We start from the raw sequence: 13,423 nt of genomic DNA, 5'->3' as shown, positions 1-13,423 counted from the left end.
TTTGTGTAGTCAATAAAGCACAGGTAAACATCTTTCTGGTATTCTCTGCTTTCAGCAGAGTTGTTGTTGTTGTTGTTGTTGTTAAGTGCCATTGAGTCGATTCCGACCCATAGCAACCCTGTATAGGGTTTCTGAGGAGCAGATGGTGAGCTTGAACCGCTGACCTTGCAGTTCAAACGACTTTGCAGTCTGACGCATTAACCCGCAGCACCACACCAGGACTCCTTCAGCAGAGTAGAGGACAATAAATGCTGGTGAAGATGTGGAGAGACTGGGACCCTTCTACATTGTTAGTAGGAATGTAAAATGGTTCAACCACTCTGGAAAACAGTATAGCACTTCCTCAAAAAGTTGGATCATAGAAACACCATATGATCCAGCAATTTCTGTACTTGGTATATAGCCACAAGAAATATATATACCAACTGGAACCAGAACACGAGTATATATATGCACACCAATGTTTATTGTAGCCCTATTCACAATAGCAAAAAGATGGAGACAGCCTAAGTGCCCACCAATGGAAGAATGGATAAACAAACTTTGGTACATACACACAATGGAATATTATGCCACCTTAAAGAATAACAATGAAGCTATAAACCACCATATAACATGAAGGAACCTTGAGGACATTATGCTGAATCAGTCACAAAAGGACAAATAAGACCAATATTATAAAAGCTTAAGAAATGATACCTCTAATAAAATAAATTTTTTTTTTACATATATACTTTGTTGGTACCAGGGTTGGGAGGGAGGGGATGGTAGAACACAGGTTAGGGGCTAGATGCATCATAATTCCGGTGTTGGGGAGAGCAATATACAAGAAGGGAGAGGGGGATGGAAGAACAAGGTACATAAGGAAACACTTAGGTAGGTTTGCATGGGTTAAATGGGACAGAGGTAAATAGTGATGTATGCTCAACTTTGGAACAACAGGACTCGGTGATACAAGGATCAAGGCATGTATAGTCTGGGTAAAAGAGGGGAAATAATGTTAAGATGCTTGACTGTCTTATAGATATTGGTTTCCCTGGCCTACTATTGTAAAATAGATACTTGAGTGGGATAGAAAGGAATGTCGGGAAACATGATTACAGAAACCTTGTAAACCCATCTTTAGCCTATAATTGATTGGAGTACCTAAAAGGGGTTCTAGAACTTACCCAGTGAAATAGGCTTCTTTCAGAGCCTTTGTAGTGTATAGGACCTTAGGTGGAATCCTGAGCCCCTGACAGGACCTTCTGAGGTGGGACACTCCCACCTAAAAGGACATGCAGAGCAGCCAGGAGCATATAGAGGAACAGAAGATACTTCCTGAAAGAAAGGCCAGTAGGAAAAAATAAAAATGAAAATGGCAGTCTGTTTAGCTATTACAACAACAAGCAAGCTGTTCTCTGGGAAGCCATCAAGGCAAGCAATCAAATCCCTTCAGGACAGACCCCCTCCGAGACTAAAACTCAAAGGGAACACAGGAGCAGGCATGCAAGCTTGCTGGCAACCACATTGGTCTGCATGTGAGTGGAAGTGGGGGAAAGGCAGTAATGAAGACACGGGCTGACTTTGACCGTGTCCCACAGACTCCTGTTCACCTTGAGATGAGAGAGAGAAGAGGAAGATCTGGTTGGTCTGAAGTTTGGGGAGACTTGGGAACTCCTGAGCTCATAGACACTGACCTAGCCACTGAAGGCTAGAGCTGAGAGTGAAGCATCCAGCTGAGGGGGGGAGACACACAAGAATACCCATTAGTACCCATTTGTCCTAGCTTTGATGGTTTGATGACCAGAGCTCGACTAGAGGAAGATAAAGAAATTTGATAAAGGAAACAAATGTAACTTCGTACAATTTGATGAACCCTATATAGGGTCATTATGAGTCAGAACTGGCTTAGTTTTGGTATTGGTATCAAAAGCCCTGGTGGTATGGTGGTTACGTGCTTGGCTGCTAACCCAGAATATGGACAGTTCAAACCCTCCTGCTGCTTCATAAGAGAAACATGAGGCAGTCTGCTTCTGTAAAAAGTATAGCCTTGCAAACCCTGTGAAGCAGTTCCTCTCTGTTCTATATGGTCACATGAGTCAGAATCACTTCAGCATAATGGGTTTAGGAAGCGCCATTTTGGTTTGAGGGTTCCTGTTGACTAAAGAACTGATAATGACACTCTTTCCTCAAAACATGCTCCCTGCTAACCTTCTTCCATTTCTCATATTTTACAAAAAGAGAAAGCATCCCTGAATTTAAGGCATAGCAGGTTCTGGAAGTACCCTTTTAGATGGTGAGTCTGTAGCAGTTTTCTCAAAGTATGGTCACGGGCTGCAGAATAATGTAGGGAATATGTTAAAATGCAGGTTCTTGGGCTTCCCCCACACCCATGGAATTGGACTTTCTGGAAGGGAGACCTAGGAACCTGCATTTTAATAAATGCCAAATCACTGTACTGAATGGCACCACTCATATTCTAATATTTTTATATGGAATACCAATTTTGTTGGTAGGGGAAGTGGCTTGAAAGCAAGCTTAGATGTAAATTTATTGTAGGGAGGGTCTTTGCTGCCTCATCAAGTACTGCTGCCCAGGTGATTTTTATGTACAGGAAAGAGTTAGACCACTGGATTCTAATGGTAAGAGCATTATTAGAGTCCCAATGTTCTGGGCTCCAGCTCCTCCTCACCAGCTTCATTGGCTTCTATTGCTCCCTATGTAGAGGTAGGTTTGTGATACTGCATCTGCCTGAGGCTGGATCATATTATTATTTGGAGTCCTGAAGACTTGAATTTTGAAGGTCAGCCATTCTCAACGCCACCGTTTCTCAGATTACCAACCAGAGTATGGAGGTGAAGAAGAGCAGGTGAATGGCTAAGTTTACAGACTCAAAATATCTAGACAAAATGCCAATTCACTACAGTATCAACTTTAAGGCCTTGATTCTATGATCCTTGTGTTTAGCCATCAGATACTATGTTGTATGGAAGATTATGAGGAGAGGGACACATAGGTGAATGACAACTCCAATACAGTGTTTTCACTTTGAAGGGAAAGGAGTGTGTAGTGTAGGGGGTTGTTTTTGTTTTGTGTTTTAATTAAGAGAGAGAGAATGAATTGAAGAAAGAAAGAAAAAGAAGCCTGTGCAGACAAATCAGGCACTACATATTTCTGATATAATAATTCAGATGGTAGTTAAGGTTTCCTTAGCAGAGTCCTGGTATGGCGCTGTAGGTTAAGCACTGGACTGCAACGTGGGTTTGAACCACAAAGTCAGCAGTTCAAAGGCACCAGCTGCTCCTCAGAAACCCTATACAGGGTCACTATGAGTTGGAACTGCTTCAACAGCACTTAGCAACAACAAAGTCACTAGCCCCAAGCTAAACAGAAGGGCTAAAACTATACTTTTATCAATGTTGAATTTAAGTACTGGAAACCTTTTATAAATGCAAATTCCACAGAAAACAATTCAAGTCAACTACTCTAAAAATTGTTTATGGGCAAATAACCCAAGAAGATGGATTTTAAGAAGAACATGGCATCAGGATTGGAAGAAGATTCATTAACAACCTGTGATAGGCAGATAACACAACCTTGCTTGCTGAAATTGAAGATGACTTGAAGCACTTTACAGAACATCAAAGACTACACACACCTTCAGTATAAATTACACCTCAACAGAAAAATTGAAACCCTCACAAATGGACCAGTAAGCAAGCTCATGATAAACAGAGAAAAGATTGAAATTGTCAAGGATTTCATTGTACTTGGATCCACAGTCAAGGCCCATGGAAGCAGCTGTCAAGAAATCAAACAACCTACTACAAAAAGACTTCTTTAAAGTGTTAAAGAGCACAGATGTCACTCTGAGGACTAAGGTTCCCTGACTCAAACCATGGTATTTTCAGTTGCCTCATATGAATGTGAAAGTTGGACAATGAATAAGGAAGACTGAAGAAGTTGATGTCTTTGCATTATAGTGTTGGCAAAGAATATTGAATATACCATGCACTGTTAGAAGATCAAACAAATCTGTGTTGTAAGAAGTACTGCCAGAATCCCCCTTAGAAGCCAGGATGGCAAGACTTTGGCTCACATACTTTGGACATATGGTCAGAAGGGATCAACCCCTGGAGAGGGACATCATACTTGGTAAAGCAGAGGGTCACAAAAAATAGGAAGACCCTCAATGAGACGCACAGTAACTACAACACTGGGCTCAAATATGGCAATGATTTTGAGGATTACACAGGACTGGGCAGTGTTTTGTTCTGTCAAGTATAGGTTCACTATGAAACAGATCCAACTTAGCAGTACCTAACAACAACACACATTTCTACTTCAGGTATGTTCTCTTACTGTGTGTGTGTACATAGACCTTAAAATATCAGAGCTTCCTACTGTCTCAACTCCAAGCTATAATCCACCTTTGAATAGAGACTGTTCCTTTGTTCCAGAGAAAAAGTCTTGAACTGGCCTTTTGGCCACGCAAATGTAAAATGGTGGTGGTGTGCCATGGAGTTGGTTCCAACTTATAGCGACCCTGTATAGGATTTCTGAGGCTATAAATCTTTATGGGAGCAGAAAGCCTCATCTTTCTCCCACCAAGTGGTTGGTAGATTGGAACTGCTAATCTTGCAGTTTACAGCTCAACTAGTAACCAACTTCACTATCAGGGCTCCTTAAATGTAAAGTATAGACCCTTCTGAAATAAAGATGTTTTTAAAAATTGGCTGCAGGATGCTGTATGCAACAAGAGAGGTTGTCTTTGTGTGGTGCGAGCAAGCTTAGATATTTATTTGTTTGTCTAGATGCTTGTCATACTCATCATGGAAATTTCTTTAAAAAACAAAAAACTGCTCTTCCACAAGGCGGCCAAGCAGCAGACGCAGAGATGCAGATCTTTGCGAAGACCCTGATGGGCAAGACCCTCACTCTTGAGGTGGAGCCCAGTGGCACCATTGAGAATGTCAAAGTCAAAATCCAAGACAAGGAGGGTATCCCCCCTGACCAGCAGCATCTGATTTTTGTGGGTAAACAGCTGGAGGATGGCCGCACTCTCTCAGACTACAACATCCAGAAAGAGTCCCCCCTGCACCTGGTGCTGCATCTGCGTGATGGCATCATCGAGCCTTCCCTGAGCCAGCTCACCCAGAAGTACAACTGTGACAAGATGATCTGCCGCAAGTGCTATGCTCGCCTCCACCCCAGTGCTATGAACTGCCGCAAGAAGAAGTGCGGCCACACCAACAACCTGCGCCCCAAGAAGAAGGTGAAATAATAAGGACTCCTCTCTGCTGGCTCCCCTGCCTCCCGCTAGTGGGGTTCTTCTGAGACTCATGGCCCTGGGCCCTCAATAAAGTTTCATTGAACTGAAGCAGTAAAAAAAAAAAAAAAAAAAAAAAAAAAAAAACTATTTCTAAGAGCCCATCTCAACATGCTGACTTATAGTGTATAAGGTAGGGTGAAGGAGTCTGACTTGAGCTACAGGTTTGATGTTGCTGCTAACCAAACTGTTGGCAGTTCAAACCCACACAACAGCTCCCTGAAAGAAGAGTCATGGCAAGCTGTTTCTGTAAAGAAAACCCCATGAAACACAATCTTGCTCTGTAACACATTGGGTCACTGTGAGTTGGGGGCTGACTCAACAACAGTTAACCAAAATGCAGGGGTGGGATCAAGCCCACGTCAACGTTTTTACCAGGATGCACACACTGCCCTCCTAAGTCATATCTCAAAGACCAGCTGCCTTTCCCAGAAGGGATATAGAGCCCCTTAGCCTGTATGTGGCTGAGACACAACCCCTGAAGACTGAGAACCTCAAACTGTGGAAATGTACAGATTCATTGAATTGTAAATGTTGTAGTCATTGACCTACTGAAGACCAAGAAGCCGAACAAGAAGAGGTGAAGCTGTCTTGCTGATATTTTTAATATTCACAACATCCTTATCTGGTCGAACCTGGGTAGAAGGAAAACTATTAATCTGTGTACCTCTTGCACTCATAGCTCCCATTTGCTTTTCAGCAGTATATAAGATAGCAGAAAAATAAGGTCTTTCTCTGAGCAACTTTATGATATTAAACCAGCCTCCTAGTACTCTGATCTAAGCAATGAGCTGCCTTAGGAAGCAGACAAGAGTTCTATGCACTAGAAAGCCTTTCTCATACCCTTCAGCCCCCACATTGACCCAGACAAATATCACTTTTGGGGGGGGGTGCTCACCTTTATATCTGGGCTTTTAGACATGCTGTTCCCTCTGCCAAGAAATGTCCCATGCCTACACTCTTAGTGCCCAACACACATACACAGATTTCCCCAGGATATCCCTACTCATCCATAGGCTGCAGGGTGGACCACTTCACCAAGGAAGTCCTCCTTGAGACCAAATGAGGTGTCCCTGGTTTATTCTCCACGTGACTCTGAACTTCCCCCATTCCTGTTCTCACGTACCGTATTGTACTGCTTAATTTCTTATTTATATCACCATCTAGACTCTGCATGTGGGAGACACTCAATAAATGGTAGCTCATTTTTGTGGCATGAGCAAGACAGGCTCTTGCTTAAAACACAGGACTCCTGTCTGCACAACCCTGGTAGTAATTGCTGATGAGAATACCCTTCATTTAGTTATTTCTACTGAATGAAGAGCTCGCTGCATACACCCAACTTGCCAGCTCTCACCATGAAGTCTACCCAAATGGACTTTTCTAAATGTAGTTTTGGTCATGCAAGGACTGGCCATGTATTTGTTTAGATTCTTTCAGTGCAAGCGCAGCAACCAATTCATATTAGCTTGAATGAAAAGAGAATGTATGTTACCTCTCAGAGACAACAAGCAGGAATGCAACCTGCCAGGACCCTCGGCCAGGCTTGTCTGTGTAGTGGCAGATATGGCTACAGGAATTCTGGGATGTCATCTTTATAGTTTGCATCAAGGACAGGAAACCCTCCCGTTTATCTAATGAGAAGATAAATTCATACAAGGACCATCTATGTTCGCTTGGTTTGGTGCCTCTGTCCATTCTTCAGTCAATCCCTGAGACCAAGGAATTGAGTATCACAATTGGCTATCCTGGGTCACATGCCTACTCTTTACAGTCAACAAAGTAGGAAGTAAGTTCTGTAGTGAAAAATAGAGAAAAAATGGGAGGTACTAGACACACAAACAAAAAACTGCTTCCATATTTCTATACCAAATCTCAATACATCATTTGGCTGCCATTCTATTTTTCTATCAGTTACTCCTACTGCAAAAGCTTTACATCTCCCCTTGAGGAAACAACATCCTGGTCACAGGATGTCTCATGGCTCCCACTATATGCTGGCCACCTAGAGTAACCCAGTGCACTGTTATCACTCCACCACCTAACTTATTGTACTGCGGGAGCTTGCATGCTGCCGTGAAGCTGGAATCTATGCTATCAGCATTTCAAATATCTGCAGAGTCACCCATGGTGGACAGGTTTCAGCAGAGCTTCCAGACTAAGACAGACTAGAAACAATGTCCTGGTGATCTATTTCTGAATAACAGTTCATGAAGTCTTATTGATCACAGCACAATATTGTCCAGTATTGTGTTGGAAGATGAGCCTCCTAGGTTGGAAGACTACACAATAACCACAAAATGGACTCAATACCAATAACCACTGCATAGTTCCTGGCAAAGGTCCCTTCTATTTTATATAAAGAGGCCATGAGTCCAAGTCAACATGACAGCTGTATTCACTGGACCCTTTTCAGTTGTTTTGGACTTGAATTTAGATAAAGATGAGTCTCTGATGGAAGAAAAAGAAGTTTGAGAATAAATAATGTGAGCCAGACAGCCGCACTGTTTCAATATAGTGTTTTTCTAAGCACCAGCTTGGGGCTCAAGAGGAAAAAAATTCCACTCCAAGAATCAAATTACATGTAGGTCTTTAGAAACATTGCCTTTTAGATTCTTTCAGTGCAAGCACAGTCCTCCATAGAGGACTATATCTCAAGGACATCTGCAATCATTCTCCAGGGCAGTAACAGCCCAAGAACCTTTTTTGAACATCATGCCTTATCTGAGGACTGAATAAATAATGTCTCACATGGACATATTCTCCAATGCACACAGATATATTCATAGTTAATAAGATAAAGAATCATTTTAAAGCATTACTGGTAGGATTTCTTTGTGTTAGTATGAACAGATACTAAAATATGGCTACTATTATACGATTATCTGAGAAATAGTTGAACATTTAAAAAAAAAAAAAAGTTGGGACAATTCAACCCAAGAGAAATGAATTCTTAAGTCCAACAAAGACATACACAAGAAGGTTCATACCAACTTTCCCATAAAACTCCAAACTGGAAAGATCCCAAATGACAATCAATAAGAGAATGGATAAATAAAATACATATGGTATATTCATGCACTTACGTATTCAGTGGTGTTCTGGTGTAGTGCCGTAGGATGAGCACTGGACTGCTAACCACAAGGTTGGGAGTTCATACCCACCAGATGCTCCTTGGAAACCCTGTACAGGGTCACTATGAGTTGTAGCCAACTTGATGGCACTTAACAATCCACGCAATGGAACCTTATGCTGAAATCAACAGAAAATTAGCTACTGCTACTCTCAACAACATGGATGAATCTCAGAAACATAATGAGTGAAAGATGCCTGACACAAAAAAGTACATACTATTTGATTCCTCTGTTTGAAGTTTGAGAACCGACTACTGTAATCTGTGGAGATCAAGGTGATCTTTAGTAGAAGGTAAAGGGCAGGGTATTGACAGCGAGGGCATCATGAAAGACCCTCAAGGGCATTGGAATGTCCCACATGGTGATCTAGGTGATGGAGTCCCAGAGCAGACATATACACATTCAAAAGCTCAAAATGCTGTACACTGAATATTTGTGCACATCACTGTATGCAAGTTACATCAACAACAAAAATCAGGATACATGAAAAGATTGAAAGTAATTAAATTTTAATTGAGATGTATTTTAAAACCCTGATCCTCTGAAGAGGGTATGCCTAAGGTCACACACTGTCTCAGGCTGAGAAGTTAATTGTCTCAGGCACTCTATACCAGAACAGCTTTAGGTCAGGGCTGCTTTTATTAGACTGCACTGGGGATCTAGGTTGAACACATGGGAAGAGCACATAGGGAGCGCTTGGGGAGCACATGAGGAGTATTGGTGAACACTTGAGGAACATAGGTTCTTCTCTAAGCTAGGCACCATGGTGCTTTCCAGACTCTTCCAGTCACTTCCAAATCTAAAAACTGTGGCATAAAGACCGCTGGACTCCTGAAGACTTAGAGGCAGAAAGGCTTGAGGAAGCAGCCCTGGATGTGGAGGCTAGATACCTCAGGATTGTGCAGGCCTCCTTACTGTACCAGGGCCTTTGCATTTGCTGATGCCTCTGTTTGGAATGCTCTTCCCCCAGGTATGTATGTTTCCCTCCTCACTTCATTTCCTTCTTAGAGAGAACTTTCCTGACCTTATCTAAGACAGCACTTCATTTCCCTTCCCTGTACTCTGGATTTATTCCTAGTAAAAAGTTCCCTTTACCCAACTTGACTTTTATGAATGACTTATTTCCACTAATCGAAAGAAACAAAGAGGATTTTCATATTTACTAAATAAGGCATGAAGACACTAGTGTTCAGCAGTAGTTTTATAATACTTAAGAGGAATCCTGTACCCCAAGCACCCTGGGCAGCTCCCTCTTCGGGAACCACACTCAGCATCTCAGCATCAACAGCTATAGCTTTGAGCTGTGTCTATGAACACTCAATGTAGGTGCTATTTTAGGTCGTATGTGTTGTTTAAGGAGCTCTGGTAGCGTAGTGGTTACAAGTTGGGATGCTAACCTCAACGTCAGCAATTCGAAACTACCAGCCATTCCGCGGGAGAAAGATGAGGTTTTCTGCTCCTGTAAAGATTTACAGCTTCGGAAACCCTGTACAGGGTTACTATGAGTTGAAACCAACTGCATGGCACACCACCACCATGTATCAGTTGGCATAGTCAGGGAATATTCAAAAACTTTCCCCCATGTATATTAATGGTAATTGCTACTTTGTTTTACTTCATGTTGACTATGAAAGGTTTCAAAGGAATACTTTACTCTCAAATAGTGGAGAGAAACCTGTACTTATCACTATCTGACATTATAACTGGAGTAGTTTGTTTGTTTACTGTATCCTTGACAATATAACAGGCAAGGACTCCCAGAGTAGCACTGTAGGATAAGCCCTGGACTGCAAACCACAAGGTCAGCAGTTCAAACCCACCAGTTGCTCCCTGGACACCCTGTACAGAGCTGCTATGAGTCAGAATTGGCTCGATGGCACTTAACAAACAAAACAAACTCCAGAAGGCAGGGACTTGTGTGGAATACGTCTTTATTCTCACCTAGAACTCAAAACAAGAATCCAGAATCACTGCCACTGAGTTTATTTTGACTCATAGCAACCCTGTATAGGGTTGTCGAGGCTATAAAAACTATTATGGGAACAGAAAGCCTCATCTTTTTCCCATTGAGTAGCTGGTGGGTTTGAACTACCAAAGCTCCTTATCATCTCAAACAGCACTTGGTAAATAGGCATCATCAGTAAACTTTTCTGACTGAGTGAATGAATGGCCTCTACTTTTTATCTTACTTGATGTGAGAGCTTGTTGTTAGGTGCCATCGAGTCAGTACATACTCATAGCAACCCTATGCACAACAGAACGAAACACTGCGCAGTCCTGGGCCAACCTCACAATTGTTGCCACACTTGAGCCCATTAATGCTGCCACTTTGCCAATCCATCTTGCTGGGGGGTCTTCCTCTTTTTCTCTGACCCCTCCACCCTACCAAACATGATATCCTTCTCCAACAACTGGTCCCGCCTGTGTGAACTTAGACAAGTCATATCACTTCTATGGGGCTTCAGTTGTTCCCATTATCTGGGGCCAGGAGGCAGGCAGGGAGTTTAAACAAAATTATATCCAAGGTTCTGTCTAGTTCTAACATATAATTCTCAATGTCAGCAATATATAGATCTTTGCTCCTTTTCAAGGTCATAAAATAGCCTCACCATCTCCTTTGAATAGGAATAGCCAGTGGGAATGTTCACAAAAAAATGTTTTGTGTGTGTGTGTGTGTGTGTGTGTGTGTGTGTGTGTGTGTATAAATGAAGCTGCAATGGAACTCAGGCCCTGGAGCTCTGGTATCAGGCTACCTGCAGCCTATCAAGTGTCTTGTTCACAGCAGCTGCATTATCTGCCAGTCTCAGAACCTTAGACCTGAAGAACTGAAACTGTGTCTCCTCTTTAACTCAGAAGCATCGCAGCTTAGAGTATGACTAAGAGTTATCAGCTTGACTCTTACAGATCTCTGAAGGGTTATAACTTCTGACCAAACTATCTTTTCCAGGATGAGTGGAGATCTAGGGTCTGTGTGGGGTTGGGGAAGCAGAGTACAGTTTTCAGTGTTCTTGGGAGAGATGAGTGAATATAATGTGAGGAAAAAATCTATGAGGACCCAGTGGGACAAAATTTTTAAATAAACCCATGGACCTTATAGTAGCATGGAGGGGAGGGGTAGTCTCTGAAAACTACCTAATGCATTTAAACAAAAGTTTAATAGGCAGCCATTCAGGATAGCAGTGGGCCATACATCAACCATGGAATCCGGGTATGACGCTGTTGGATAAGCCTGGACTGCTAACCCCAAGGTCGGAAGTTCAAACCCACCAACCGTTCCTTGGAAACCCTATACAGGGTCGCTATGATCAGGAAACAATTCAACAACACTTAACAACAACAAGGAGCAACCATGCAGATACTTGCCACTTATAAGTCTTAGAGTACACTCGCCCCAAGTTAAAGTAGTCTCAATCTCCTCAGATGCATGCAATAGCTGGACAAAGAAGAAAAAAGGCCAGAGAAGAGTTGATGCATTTGAATTGTGGTGTTGGCAAAGAATATTAAACATACCACGGACTGCAGGAGAACGAACACATCTGTCATAGAAGAAGTACAGCCAGATATGTTATCAGGAGGAACCAGTCCCTGAAGAAGAATGGATCGACACAGTGGCTGCAACAATGGGCTCCAACATACAAAAGAGTGTGAGGAGGGTGCAGGACCAGACAGTGTTTTGTTCTATTGTACGTTGGGTGGCTATGAGTTGGAACTGACTTGTCACCACAACAATAATGTTTGCATAATGAGGACAATGGTGGCTTAGTAGAACTTTCTCTATCCATGTGGGGAGACCCAGGTTTACGGCCAAGTACCTCATGTACAGCAGCCCCTCATTTGTCAGAGACTCACATCTTGTTAGGATGCTGAACAGATTTCAGCGGAGCTTCCAGACTAAGATGAACTAGGGGGGAAAACTTCCAAAAAATCAGACAATGAAATCCTTATGGAATTAATCATGAGGATAACTCAGGAGTGACTACATTTTGTTCCAATGTACATGGTATCACCATTAACTGGGAACAAATTCGACAGCAAGTAACGACTAAGAATAACTACTGCCAGTTAACCATTTATGCCATCGATTATAAGGCATATCCCAATTTCAGAGGTGTTAAAATGTGACCAAAAAAAAATTTAGAATTAAATATTCTGAGCTCTCTAGAATTCTACTAGCACTTCTTAATGAAGTTTCAGTTCTGGGAAGTGTCAAAATTAAATATAAAAAATATTTTAAGGGGGTGCAAACCACAGCATTAATATTTTGGTGTTTAGAAAGACTACATATTTGGCATCTATGTGTTTGTAATGCTGAAGAGAACTTGTCTTAGAGTGATAACCTCCTAATTCCAATTTAAAACATACACCTGAAGAGACAAAGTTCGGAGACCCGCCCCCAGCCGCTCGCTGTCCTGCTGTCTGGCCCTGCGACTCATCGATCCATCGGGAAAGAGCGCCCAGCCTTGTTGCTCGCCATGTCTGGCTCTTCTAGCGTCGCTGCTATGAAAAAGGTGGTTCAGCACCTCTGGCTGGAGGCCGGGCTCAACCGCGTGAAAGTTTCCCAAGCAGCTGAAGATTTGAAACAATTCTGTCTGCAGAATGCTCAACATGACCCCTTGCTGACTGGAGTATCATCAAGTACAAATCCCTTTAGACTCCAGAAAGTATGTTCATTTTTGTAGAAAAACGAATCTTTCAAAGGTTCCCTAAACCACTTTCCATGAACCAGTGAATATTCAAACGAGAGCTAAATTTTGAAGCCTGTATAAAAACTTGCCTCTAAACACATGTGCCATACTATACAAATTTCTACTTTTGTCAATCCTTAACATCGACCTCTCTGAATTTTCATGAATTTCTATTTCACAAGGGTAACTTTTATATACACTGGCATCTGCATATAATAAAAGACTTAGTATATATATATATATATATATATATATATATATATATATATATACATATAAATATATATATATAT

The 13,423-nt window shown here is 42.0% G+C and overlaps 1 protein-coding gene across 1 annotated transcript; it reads left to right on the top strand.

Annotated features, from left to right (window-relative positions):
* The first annotated feature begins 4,877 nt into the window (after positions 1 to 4,877).
* Positions 4,878 to 5,266, top strand: LOC102817569 (ubiquitin-60S ribosomal protein L40-like). The gene has a single exon (XM_006834909.1). It carries the CDS (start codon positions 4,880 to 4,882, stop codon positions 5,264 to 5,266), a length of 387 nt encoding a protein of 128 aa, XP_006834972.1. The 5' UTR covers positions 4,878 to 4,879.
* The last annotated feature ends 8,157 nt before the right edge of the window (positions 5,267 to 13,423 follow it).

This window comes from Chrysochloris asiatica, unplaced genomic scaffold, assembly GCF_000296735.1.
Source record: "Chrysochloris asiatica unplaced genomic scaffold, ChrAsi1.0 scaffold00014, whole genome shotgun sequence".
Classification (NCBI taxonomy): domain Eukaryota; kingdom Metazoa; phylum Chordata; class Mammalia; order Afrosoricida; family Chrysochloridae; genus Chrysochloris; species Chrysochloris asiatica.
The sequence above is the reverse complement of the archived record's forward strand: the minus strand, read 5'-3'. Positions and strand labels throughout refer to the sequence as shown.